Source organism: Euphorbia lathyris, chromosome 6 (genome assembly GCF_963576675.1).
Source record: "Euphorbia lathyris chromosome 6, ddEupLath1.1, whole genome shotgun sequence".
Classification (NCBI taxonomy): domain Eukaryota; kingdom Viridiplantae; phylum Streptophyta; class Magnoliopsida; order Malpighiales; family Euphorbiaceae; genus Euphorbia; species Euphorbia lathyris.
The window spans coordinates 57,282,244-57,296,293 of NC_088915.1; the positions used below are offsets into that span (position 1 = coordinate 57,282,244).

The 14,050-nt window shown below is 36.0% G+C and overlaps 1 protein-coding gene across 1 annotated transcript; it reads right to left on the reverse strand.

Annotated features, from left to right (window-relative positions):
- Positions 1–12,086: 12,086 nt before the first annotated feature.
- Positions 12,087–12,909, reverse strand: LOC136233040 (protein S40-1-like). The gene has a single exon (XM_066022572.1). The coding sequence runs from the start codon at positions 12,695–12,697 to the stop codon at positions 12,305–12,307; it is 393 nt and encodes a 130-aa protein (XP_065878644.1). The 5' UTR covers positions 12,698–12,909; the 3' UTR covers positions 12,087–12,304.
- Positions 12,910–14,050: the final 1,141 nt, after the last annotated feature.

A 14,050-nucleotide genomic window follows, 5' to 3' on the forward strand; every position in this document is an offset into this window, starting at 1 on the left:
TCACCCGTCTTAGTGAACACCCACACCAATTGATCCCTTGGTCTGCGATAACTAAGCGGAATTTTGATAATCTGTCTTGCATCCTCCTCCATAAAAATATCCTTTATCATCTCAACCTTCCACCTCCCACTATCCTCATCAATTAAGCAGTTAACATTTACCTCAGGAGGAGAAATTTTAGTCACCAGGGGACGCATACAGGGAATATCAGGAACCCATCTATCATGAAGGATTTTGATGCTCTTCCCATCCCCCACCTGCCAACCAATCCCATCTTTTAACAGGGCCACCGCTTCCATAAGCCCTCTCCAAACATAACTCGGACCATTACCCATCCTTGCATCAACAATAGAATCATTCACATAATATTTTCCTTTAAAAACCTGAGCACATAATGAGTTCGGGCAAACCAAGAGTCGCCAACACTGCTTAGCAAGCATTGCTAAATTAAAAGATGAGAGCCATCGAAATCCAATACCTCCTTCCTCCTTAGCTTTGCACAACACATTCCAATTCAGCCAATGCATTGCCCTGTCAGAGTCCCCCGCTTTCCACCAGAACCGACCCACAATACTCTGTAATTCATTGAAAAAACTATCAGGTAAACGAAAACAGCTCATCAAATAAGTTGGGACGGCTTGGGCAACAGCTTTAATTAGAACTTCTTTTCCTCCTTTAGACAACATCCTTTCAGACCACCCATTAACTCTCTTCATAAGCCGATCTTTTAAGAATCCAAAAATCTCCCGTTTAGATCTTCCAACAACCGTAGGAATGCCAAGGTATTTCGGAAGATTTCCCACTTCACGAGCCGAAAAAATGTCTTTCAATTGAGCCTTGACTTGAACAGGGACATGAACACTAAAAGACAATTCAGATTTATCAAAATTAACACATTGACCCGTAGCAGCTTCATAGATTTTCAGCAGTTTTTGAATTTCCAGTCCCTCCTTCACACTTGCTTTGCCAAAGATAATAGCGTCATCCGCGAAGAAGAGATGTGAGATGGTAGGACATGCCCTTGCAATTTTGATAGCTGATATCATATTACGCCTTTCCACATCCCTTAATAAAGATGAAAGCCCCTCAGCACAGAGAAGGAACAAATAAGGAGAAATTGGATCCCCTTGCCGTAATCCACGCTCCGGTATTACCCTTCCTCTTTGTTGTCCATTCACCATAAAAGAAAAGGAAACCTTAGTAATACACTGCATAATCAGTCTCCGAAAGTGATCAGGGAACCCCATCTTCTGCATAATCCTCTCTAAAAACATCCATTCAACCCGATCGTATGCTTTACTCATATCAAGCTTCAAAGCAAACTGACCAACCTTCCCTTTCTTTCTTGTTTTCATTGAATGGAAAATTTCAAAAGCCACCAAAGCGTTGTCAGTAATCAATCTACCCGGCACAAATGCACTCTGTGTCTGAAAAATTAAGCCAGGAAGAACTCTTTTCAGTCTATTCGCCAGAATCTTAGATATGACTTTATAGAGTACATTACACAGACTGATTGGTCTAAGATCTCTGACTCTTCTAGGGGCTTTAACTTTCGGGATCAGCGTGATAATCGTATGATTGAGATCCTCCGGCATAGTTCCAGTCCTAAGAAACTCCAAAACAAAGTCTATCACATCCTTGCCAACCACTTCCCAATTTGATTGATAGAATAAACCAGTCATCCCATCTGGTCCAGGAGCTTTAGAGGGATTCATTGCCTTAATCGTAGCTTCAACCTCTTCCCTGTCAAAAGGTGCCACCAATATCTCCAAATCTTCAGCATTAATTGAACTTGTCACTACATTCAGCACTGCCTCAATACTGTTTGGATTTGAGCTTGTAAAAAGATTAGAGAAATATTGATTAAACAAGCATGTTAATTGATCATCACCCTTGAACCACCTCTCCTCCTCATCATACAGCCCAATTAGTCGATTGGTGGATCTTCGTACGGAAGCTTTAGAATGAAAAAAGCCGTATTTGCATCCCCGTGTTTTAGCCACTCCACTCTAGACCTTTGCCTCTACATTACTTCTTCCCTTTTAAGTAATTCAGCAATCTCATCTTTCAACACTTTGATTTTCTCATTCATTCCCTCCAACTCCCTCATAGCCTGGGCATTGAGCAATTCACGTTTCTTCCGCTTTATCATCCACCCAACATTACCAAATTCATTCTTATTCCATTGCTGAAGAGATTTAGCACAGTTCTGAATTTTTAATTGAACGCTATTGCTTGGATGCATTCGTTCCCAAGCAGTTTTAATCACTTCCTTACACTTTTGATCACGAAGCCACATAGTTTCAAATCTGAACCTCCTCCCCTTCCTCATACTTCCAACCAATTTGCCTCCCGTATCAATGATAATCGGTAAATGATCCGATCGGGATGCCGCTAAGTGTTGAACTTCAGCCTCGGGGAAACATTCCATCCATTGCTTATTAACCATAAACCTATCCAGTCTTTCCATAATTTGATTATCACCTCCCCTCCCATTACTCCAAGTGAACTTTGGCCCCATAAAACCTAAGTCTTTAATCTGACAGTTCTCAATACACGTCTAAAAGGCGTCCATGCTTTGCAAATCTTTCATTCGCCCCCCAACTTTTTCACCCGGCGCCAAAATTTCATTAAAATCACCAAAAATAAGTAAAGGGCCTTCTTCAACTCTTGCCAGGAACTCCATCAATTCCCACGTCAAATGTTTAGAACCCTTTTCAGGCCAACCATAAATCCCCATTCCTCTCCATTTAAGCACTCTATCCTCCAACACATGAAAGTATATACAATGTTTAGAATATCGTTGTATATTGACCTCTAAGGATTTCTTCCATCCCAGGACCAGACCACCTGAACGCCCCACCGCATCCACACCAAAAAAGAAAAAATCCCTAAAACCTTTTTCCAAATTCTTCACCTCCCCTCTGTGAAGCCTAGACTCCATAAGAAAGAAGATATCCGGGCAATTGACCCTAAGCTCATGCTTAAGGGCACGGAACGTCCAAGGATTACCCAAACCTTGGACGTTCCAACTCAAAAGTTTCATTGCGTAGGGTGGAGCCGCTTCACGGCTTCCACCCTCTGGTCATTAGAATTAATCATATCCACGTCCAAGCATTGTTTCTTGCCCCCCACCTCCCCTCCCTCAACACAATCATCCACAGATTTCCTTTTCAGAAGTGCCACATCCAATTGAACAGGAATAGATACCATTGTATCCCTAGGAGAAGCCATAGACTTCTTACCAACCTTCCTAATGCTACCACGGCCTCCACTTTTAAGCTTTTTTAGGGTAGTATCAGAATTAAAAAAGAAAGGAGTTGTACTCGAATGTATAACTACCTCCTTTGCCTTATTCAGCCCTGTTTCAGAAACCTTTGCCTCCACACCCACAACTTCAGATTCAACTAGACCAATATCGTCCACCCAATTTTCCCTCGTGTCCATTCTATTCCCACTTCCAACTCTTCTCCCAATTTGTTGATTATCATATTCTTCCAATGATTCCATTACTAGTCTTCTTCTAGGGACAGATAGGAGATTCCTACTACTACTATCATCAGGACTTTTAGAATTATCAGAATTCTTAGGGAAGTCCTGCCCGAAAGAACGAAGTTTATATGGTGATGCACGTAGAGCAGGCCCATAGGGCCACTCCCTTTCCTCCCCTTCTCCTCCTTCTCTGTTAACTTCCTCCTCACAATCATCAAAAACATGACCCAACATCCCACACTGATAACAAAAGTTAGGTAACCTCTCATACCTGAAAAACACCCAACCTGTACCTTTATTACCATTATATATGGTCAGACCCCTAAGTAAGGGTTTAGTAATATCAATTCTGATCCGGACACGCACATATTTGGCCCAATTTCCCCCCTCCTCGTTATCAATACAAATTGGAATGCCCACCCTAGAAGCTAGCATTGAAATAGATTTTTTGGATCTACAATTCAGGGGGAGATCATTAATTCGAATCCAAAAGTCACTCTGATCCAATTTAACATCAGAAGGTTGTTCGTTACCCTGAACTTTTGCTAATATTACAAGATTCCGATCAAAATTCCAGGGTCCCTCCTTCAAGACCTTCTCCCGATCTTTCTCAGATTGAAATTCGACCACAAAGGTCTCATTCCCACTGTCTCTGACTTTGAAAGCTTTTTGAATTCGCCACAGTCCCTTAAATGCCTGGTAAAGAACACGCACATTTAGGGTTTTTGGTGATAGGATTCGACCGACCAGCACATACCTATCAGTTTTGAGATCCTCAGTAACCTCGCTTAGATCAACAGTGACATCTTCTTTCTCAGTTAGGGCGAAATTTCGCCACAGCCTCTCCATCTCACGATCCATACCGTAGCTTGTCCACGAAGGTAAAGAAACCCTAATCGCCAAAGCGCAGGGATGAGACTCCACGAAGGGTAGAGTTCCTAGCTAATTTTTAATTAATTTTTTATTTTAAAATAGTGTTATATTGGAAAAAAATGTTCATTTTAAAAAGTAAGTGAAATTTAAATAAAACAAATTAAAATATACACTTTCATTTAATGTTAATTACAATAAAATTAACAAGTTGTTTCATATTTCAAATAATATTATGGAAAAACGTTACCAAGACAAACTATATCCTTTCTATGTCAGATTGCATAGAGTGGGGTTATATCTCTCCGGATTTTATTTCCGAATTTATAGAGTGATGTCATATTCCCAGATTTAATTTTCTTATACTATTTTCTGATTCTCATTAATAAATTTAATATAAAAAAACTAATAAATATTAATTATAAATTTATCAAACACTAATTAATTACTATTTTATTTTTTTAAAAAGTGTTTTATTGAAAAAATTGTTCATTTTAAAAAGTAAGTAAAATTTAAATAAAACACATTCAAATGTAGACTTTCATTTCACATTTAATTACAATAAAATATTTTTTTTGAAGTAATAAAATATTATTTTTGTTGATATAAAAAAATCCAATTAGATGATAACAGAAAGTCGAAATTGAGTTGGAATTATGTGAATTTGTGGATATATAATGTTGTATTATTATTGGACAAGGACAAAATAATAATCCAATTATAAATTAATGCCAAATCATGATGTAATTGTTACTAAAAAAATATAAAATATAAAATATAAAGATGAATCCATGAGTCACCGCTCCCAGATTCTATTCTGTATGATCCCCCACCTCCCTATCCATATCGATTGCCTCTCTCAAAATCGAGAAAAACCAGCTGTTTATGTCCACAATGAAGACAAATCTCCAACACATTATTACAATGCCCAATCTCCTTTTTCCTACTATTCCACATACTTCTACATGTTATGTTTTGTAAATGTGTCGCGTTAGTGACGAATTCAGGATTCACTTATTTTAAAATATGATAAGTTCGGGATTCACTTACTTTAAAATATGATGAATTCTGAATTCATTTACTTCAAAAGGCGATAAATTCAAGATTGATTATTTTAAAATGAGATGAATTCAGGATTTACTTATTTTAAAAAATGTGACGAATTCGGGATTTAGGATTCACTTGTTTTAAAATAAGAAAAATGCAAGATTCACTTACTTCATCCGGCGACAAATTCAATATTTAGTTATTTTAAAATGTGACGAATTCAGGATTTACTTACTTTAAAATGCGACAAATTCAGGATTCACTTGCTTTAAAATATGACGAATTCAAGATTAACTTACTTCAAAAAGTGACATATTCATGATCTACTTACTTTAAAATGTGACGAATTTCAAGATTTTCTTACTTTAAAATGCGACAAATTCATGATTTACTTGCTTTAAAATATGACGAATTCAAGATTCACTTATTTCAAAAGGCGACAAATTCAAGATTTACTTACTTTAAAATATGACGAATTCAATGTTTATTTACTTTAAAATGAGACGAATTTAATATTTACTTATTTTAAAATGTGACGAATTATTTACTTTAAAATGCGGCAAATTCAAGATTTACTTACTTTAAAATGTGACGAATTCAAGATTCACTTACTTCAAAAGACGACAAATTCAGGATTTGCTTAGTTTAAAATGTGACGAATTCAGGATTTACTTACTTTAAAATGCAATAAATTAAGGATTCACTTGCTTTGAAATATGACGATTTCAAGATTCACTTACTTCAAAAGGCGACAAATTGAGAATTTACTTACTTTAAAATGTAAAAAATTCAGGATTCACTTGTTTTAAAATATGACGAATTCAAGATTAACTTATTTCAAAAGGCGACAAATCAGTATTTACTTACTTTGAAATATGACGAATTCAGGATTTACTTACTTTAAAATGCAACAAATTCAGGGTTCACTTGCTTTAAAATACAAAGAATTTACTTCAAAAGGCGACAAATTCACGATTTACTTATTTTAAAATTAATATGACGAATTCAGGATTTATTTACTTTAAAATACAATAAATTCAAGATTCACTTGCTTTAAAATATGACGAATTCAAGATTCACTTACTTCAAAAGGCGACAAATTCATGATTTACTTACTGTTGGAGTAAGCATTTTCCACCTCAGCAAGCAGTTAATGAGTCATTTAAGCTCAATGGCCAACTTATCAAATCTGTTATAACAGATTCTGGCAGGCAGTTATTTCAGTCAACCATATTGACTCTTATCCACCGGATCCTCTCTTCTTCTTTCTTTGTTTTCTTTTCTGTATATAAGGAACTTCATTCCTCCATTGTAATCAATTAATTCTCATTTAATAAGAATCTTGATTCCTGATTTGATTCAAGTTAGTTCAATATGGTATCAGAGCAGCAGGTAGATTGTATCTGCTGAGATCGATTCCGATTTCAATCTAATCGATTGTTCTTTGATCGTCTTTAATGGCGCCGAAGAAAAATAACAACCGTTTCCAAGAATTGAGTCCTGATGAAGATTTTCCCGAGGAAGAAGAAGATGTTCAAGCTAGAAGAAGCTCTACCTCAGAAAATCCAGGTCTTATCCTTATCAATGTTACTTTAACAAGTAACAACTATCTCGCATGGAGCAATGCAATGGTTAGAGTCTTAACTGCAAAAGGAAAGTTGAGTTTTGTGCTCGATGATGAAGTTCCAGATCCAAGTTCGACGGAGTTTCAGAGATGGAGAAGAAATGATTGTTTAGTCTCTTCTTGGATTATTAACACAGTTTCAAAGGAGGTTGCTGAAGGTTTTTGTTACATTTCATCATCTCGTGAACTTTGGAAGGATCTCAAAAGAAGATTAGGCCAGAGCAATGGACCTATATTGTACAGATTGAAGAGAGAATTGAGTGCTTTTCAACAAGGTAACCTTTCTCTCATGATGTATTTTAACAAACTCAGGCGATATTGGGATGAATTGGCCATGCTAAGGCCATTACCTAGTTGTGTTTGTAATGCTGCTAGGAGATGTGATTGTAATGCTTTCAAGCGTATTTCTGATCTGAATGAAGAGGATAAACTCATTCAGTTTTTAATGGGGTTAAATGAATCTTATGAGAGTGTAAAGAGTCAAGTTTTGATCTCAGATCCCCTTCCTGATCTCAATAAAGCATACTCTATGGTAGCTACAATTGAGCAACAGAATGAGATTTCTATTGATCAAACCATTGAAGTTGCAAATTTTAGCAAAAACAATGCTAAATCTTGGGATGCTAAGAATCGAAGCAAAAAAGATGAGCATTGTGATCATTGCAATACTCAGGGTCATACAAGATCTTCTTGTTTCAAGCTCATTGGCTATCCAGATTGGTGGAAGGAGCTCAAAAACAAGAATGACAGTAACAAAGGGAAGAAGCCTTTTCATAAGGCAAATGCTGCAACTTCTAATGTTGTTTCTAGTGCAGGATCTTCTAGTAAGCATGATAATGCAGATTCTGATGAAGAAGACACCTGTAACAATATGCAGCAGATGACAAAGATGATGTAGGAAATGTACAAGTTCATGAAAGGAAAAGCAGTTGAATCACCACTTCAAAGGTCTGAATTCAATGCTTTTGCTGGTTATTCTGGTGAGTCCTCTTCAAACAACTCTACTAACACTTATTGGATCATTGACAGTGGGGCTACTTCCCATATGTGTTCAAATCAATTATGGTTTGTTAACATCCAACAAGTGCTTAGTAGACAGATGGTTTCTTTGCCAAATGGTTCTCTGCAGCAAGTTACTCACACAGGATCTGTCAAATTACATAAAGATTTGACTCTTCACAATGTGTTACTCATTCCTGGATTCAACTACAATCTTCTATCTGTGGGACAATTGTTGAGGCAGTCCAAGATAGAGATTGTTTTTCATGAAACTTGTTGTTGTTTATAGGAGTTTAATATTCACAAGATTGTAGCCATTGCTTGGCTAGTGGATGGCTTATACTTGCTTGATCAAGCCTCTTTTTCTACTCAAATAATACAAAAGTTTCAGAAATGTAATGTTGCTGCTGCATCTTCAAGTCAGAACCAAAAGGAGGAGGTGGATCTGTGGCATCTCAGGCTAGGACATGCTTCTTTTGATGCCCTTAGTCATATAGACTCTATTGATTTGACTTGTAATTTTGCAAACTGTGAGACTTGTCCATGTGCAAAAATGCACAGATTTTCTTTTCAAAACAGTGAAATAAAATCTGTTGAAAGGCTTCAATTGTTACATCTTGATGTTTGGGGGCCTTATAATACCATTTCTATTTCTGGTGCAAGATTCTTTCTCACAATTGTTGATGATTTTACAAGAGTCACTTAGATTATTCTACTGCAAAGTAAATCTCAGGTTTCTTCTGCTATAGAGACTTTCCTGAATCTTATGTCCACTCAATATGGTGCTGTTGTTAAAATAATTAGGAGTGATAATGGCCTGGAGTTTGTCAATCATGCTTGTGCTAACATTTTTGCTAGCAGAGGAATCTTACACCAAAGAAGCTGCACTTACACACCACAGTAAAATGGAACTGTGGAGAGGAAACATAGACATCTTTTAGAAGTTGCATGATCTATTTCCTTGCATGCTCATCTGCCAACAAAGTTTTGGGGTGAAGCAATCTTGATGGCTGCTGCCATCATTAATGTCCTTCCCAGCAGACTCCTGAAATGGCAGTCTCCTTATCAAGTTTTCCATAATACTCCTCCTGACTATTCCCTTTTCCATATCTTTGGTAGTCTTTGTTACTACAAAGATCACACTGTTTCTGATAAAATGCTCCCTAAGGCATTTCCAGGCATTTTTCTTGGTTTTACACCAGGCAAAAAAGGGTTCAAACTCTATAACACTCAACAAAATAAGATCATTACTGCAAGAGATGTGCAGTTCTTTGAAACCAAATTCCCTTACAAACTCTCTCCAAATGACTCTATTCCCTCTTCAAATGAACCTTCCACTTCCACTACTATCCAATTATGCTGATACACAGACAACTTTATCAAATACCAGAAAATCCACCAGAATCTCTCAACCCCCAACCTGGATGAAAGATTTTGTCAATGCCTGTTCTTCCATTCCCACAAACAAAACTGATTCTGAACCTTTTACCCTCATTGAAATCCCAACTTTCTCTGCAGATCATATGGCATTTGTAGCTAACTTGAAACAATGCAAAGAGCCCACCTCTTACCATGAAGCTTCTACCAATCTAGCTTGGGTTGAAGCTATGAATAAAGAGCTTTCTGCTCTTGAAAGCAACAAAACTTGGCTTCTTACCACTTTACCTCCAGGAAAGAAGGCCATCAAGTCTATGTGGGTCTTCAGAATCAAATATAACTAAGATGGCACTGTTGACAGGTTTAAAGCCAGGCTAGTTGCCAAGGGCTTTAACCAAGTACTTGGTGTTGATTATCATGAATCTTTCAGTCCAGTAGCAAAGATTGTGACTGTGAGGATTTTCTTGGCACTTGCAGTTAGAAACAACTGGCATGTTCATCAAATTAATGTCAACAATGCCTACTTACATGGCACAATTGATGAAGAGCTTTATATGCTACCTCCTCAAGGCTATTCAAAAGCAAAAGAAGGGGAAGTTTGTAGATTGGTGAAGTCCCTATATGGCCTTAAACAGGCTGGAAGGCAATGGCACATGGAACTATCTACTACTTTGGAGAATGCTGGCTTTCATAGATCTCCATTTGATCATTGTTTATTCACTAAACAGGACACAGATATAGGTCCTGTCAAATATTTCTTAGGCATTGAGATTGCCAGATCACCATATGGTATTATAATCTCACAAGTCAAATACATCTCTGATGTACTTAAGGATGCTGGTTTACAAGATACAACTCCAGTCTCCAGTCCTTTTCCCTCAGGAGTTTTATTAAAAGACAATGGCCAAGAAGCAACTGATGCAGCACAATACAGAAGGATCATTGGCAGACTTCTCTACCTTGGATTCTCTAGGCCTGATATAGCCTATTATACTCAACAACTCAGCCAGTATCTACAGAAACCTTGTGTTCATCACTTTGATGCAGCTGTTCATGTGTTAAGATATCTCAAGGGCACATTGCACTTGGGGTTATTTTATCCTTGTGAATCACAATCTGCAAATGAAATTCAAGCTTATTATGACTCGGATTGGGGAGGCTGTAAGACCACCAGAAGATCATTAAATGGTTTTTGCATTTTCCTTGGTTCTTCACTTGTCTCATGGAAAACCAAAAAGCAATCTGTTGTGAGCAGATCTTCTGCTGAGGCAGAATACAGAAGTATTGCTTCATTGTGTGGAGAGCTCAAATGGATTTCTTATTTGCTAATTGAGTTCAATTTTCAATTGCAACTCCCTATTGCAGTTTCTTGTGACAGTCAAGCTGCAATAGCTATAGCCAAAAATCCTGTTCTTCATGACACCACCAAACACATTGAGATTGATGTTCATTATGCTCGAGAATGTGTTGGACAGAATTTCATCAACTTACAACATATCTCCACTCACTCACAACTTGCTGACATCTTCACAAAAACATTGTGCTTCTCTCAAATGCTTCCTGCTCTTTCCAAGATGAACCTTCGAGATCTTACACAGCTTCATCTTGAGGGGGGCATGTTGGAGTAAGCATTTTCCACCTCAGCAAGCAGTTAATGAGTCATTTAAGCTCAATGGCCAACTTATCAAATCTGTTATAACAGATTCTGGCAGGCAGTTATTTCAGTCAACCATATTGACTCTTATCCACCGGATCCTCTCTTCTTCTTTCTTTGTTTTCTTTTCTGTATATAAGGAACTCATTCCTCCATTGTAATCAATTAATTCTCATTTAATAAGAATCTTGATTCCTAATTTGATTCAAGTTAGTTCAATACTTACTTTAAAATGCAATAAATTCAGAATGTACTTGCATTTTTATGATTTACTTACTTTAAAAATGCGACGAATTAGTATTCACTTATTCTTAAAATGTTTAAAGTGATTTATGTTAGATTTATGAGCAATATTTTTAGAAAATGTATAAGTACTTTTGGTGAAATTAAAGTTTCATATATAATCTCTATAAATTTTTCTAATATTTTTAAGATTAATGGATACTCAAATCTCCCCTAACCTCCTTTGAGTCCGTTGCTAGTTGCGGAATGTGCTAATATTTGATTTATAAGCATGATAGAGAAGCCTCATCTTTTAAATTTGCCACATATATTTATTTGATAACACCCAATTCACTTTCTTCAAAATCAATTGCACGATCATGATTTACTTACTTTTTTTTTTTTTGATTGTGATGAATTTATGATTCACTTACTTTAAAATCAGTTATGCGTTTAGGATTTACTTACTTTGAAATGTTTAAAGTGATTTATGTTAGGTTTATGAGCAATATTTTTAGAAAACTGAAATTAAAGTTCGTGTATATAATTTCTATAAATTTTTCTACTATTGTTTTTTAGGATTAGTGGATACTCAAGTCTCCTAACTTTTTTTTAAGTCCGTCGCTAGTTGCGGGATGTGCTAATATTTGATTTATAAACACGATACAAAAACCTCATCTTTTTAATTTGCCACATTGGACATATATTTAATTGATAACACCCAACAGTACATGCATATATTCAACAATCAAATTATACAACAATTAATGGATAAATTTTCACAAAATGATTCAGAGAAAGTACAATCTTAATCCTTCCAAAGACATTAATTAATTAATTTCTTAATCTTGTTACAATGGAATCTAAAAAATTCTAACAAGAAATTAAAGAAAGGAAATGGATGGAATTGTTTCCTTTTCTCTTTCTCTTTCTGTGATGGATCATCTCAATCTCAATCTGAATGTGCAACTAAATTCCTAAACATAAATTAAAACAGAAATAGTGATTATGATGTATAATTAAGCTTCTAAAAAGCCAGTCAACCTAAGAATTGAATTCCTAACTTGGCTCAAATCCCTACCCTTCAATGTTCTTCCATTTCCAGTACAAACAGAGTAAGCCATTTTCCCCTCAATTCTCCTCCCAATTATAAGATGCGGCGGCACCATTTCCTCTCCGTCGTCGTAATCCTCTTCGAAATCCTCCGAATCGGACAATTTGAACACATTGCTCGGAATATTAACAGGAACGGAAGCCGAGCACGATTTCTTCTTCCTCTGCTTCTTCTTCTTCTTGTTGGAGCTGTGATTACAGAAACTCCGATTGGAGGTATCTCGATCCATATCGTCGAATTGGAGGAAGTAGTTCTTGTCGGAGAAGATAATCTCCGATTCCTGAAACTCTTCGGCCATGAGTGAAATTGAAATTGAAATTGAAATTAAAGAAGAGAGAGAGAAGGATGGAATGGAACAGTAATGAATGGAGAAAAGAGAAGAGAAGGAGGGGGGTTGGATTTATAGGGAGAGAATCTGAATAATCGTATTGAGTACACTTTTGAGAGAGATGGCGTCACTCTGTGGAGGAGTTGAGTGCGGTCCCCGCTTTCTCTCTCTTCTCTACTGTTTACTTCTCTCTCTAGAATGAGTGAAAGAAAGAAAGGGGTTTGATTTAATGTGTGGGTTTGGGTCAATGGATTATAAATTGTTTTGTGAGTGCAAGTTTTAAAATATAATTTATCATTTTAATTAAAAATAATAGAAAAAAGTAAGTCGGCTGGCTGGCTGGCTGAATTCAGCTACTCATTGTTTTCTTGAGGCTCACGGGTTTTAGTTAGGCCACTACTCAACTCTCTATCTAGCTTCTACACTTTGATCTTCATTTATAAACATACCATAAATGATATATTACTTTTGGCTTAATACATCATTTGCCTCCATGAACTTATCTAAAAAGTTTGATTGGCACCCTGAACTTTCAAAGTGTTCCGATAGCCTTCTGAACTTGCAAAAAAATGTTCAGTTAGCCTTCTGAACTTGCGTAAAACGTAATCAATTGATCACTCGGTCGTAAAAAAGTAAGTTAAATGCGGAAGATGTATTCCATGAGTCTTATAAAAAGCAAAACGACCAAAATCGGAATATACGATTCTAATATTAGAGAAGACAAGTAGTATAGTTGAGCAAGCAATAACTTCATTTTTAATCTATTTTTTAATTATGCAATAACATTCTAAGATATATGGAATACATCTTCCGCAATTAACTTACTTTTTTACGACCGAGTGATCAATTGATTACGTTTTATGCAAGTTCATGGGCTAATTGAACATTTTTTGCAAGTTCATGGGGCTATCGGAACACTTTGAAAGTTCAGGAGGCCAATCAAGCTTTTTGGACAAGTTCATGGGGCAAATGATGTATTAAGCCATTACTTTTATATATTAATACATTAAATTTTAAGTAAAGAATAAAAATAAAAACTCTTTTTCTAAAAATTATAAAAATAAATCTTGGAGTTTAGTTGATGTGTGCGTAGTTTAAAATTTTGTAAAAAAATTGTGTTTTGTATAATTTACAAATTCAAACATTCGGTAAAAAGTTGTTATTGTGACTATTTATTCTAAAAATGAGTGATTTGGAACAATTAAAAAAAACTGACTTGGCTAATTATATCATGTATAAAATTTAATTTTATTAAATTAATTAAATCACAAGTATTATTTAATATAGAAATTAATTCACATATTGTTTAACTGCAAACTTCAC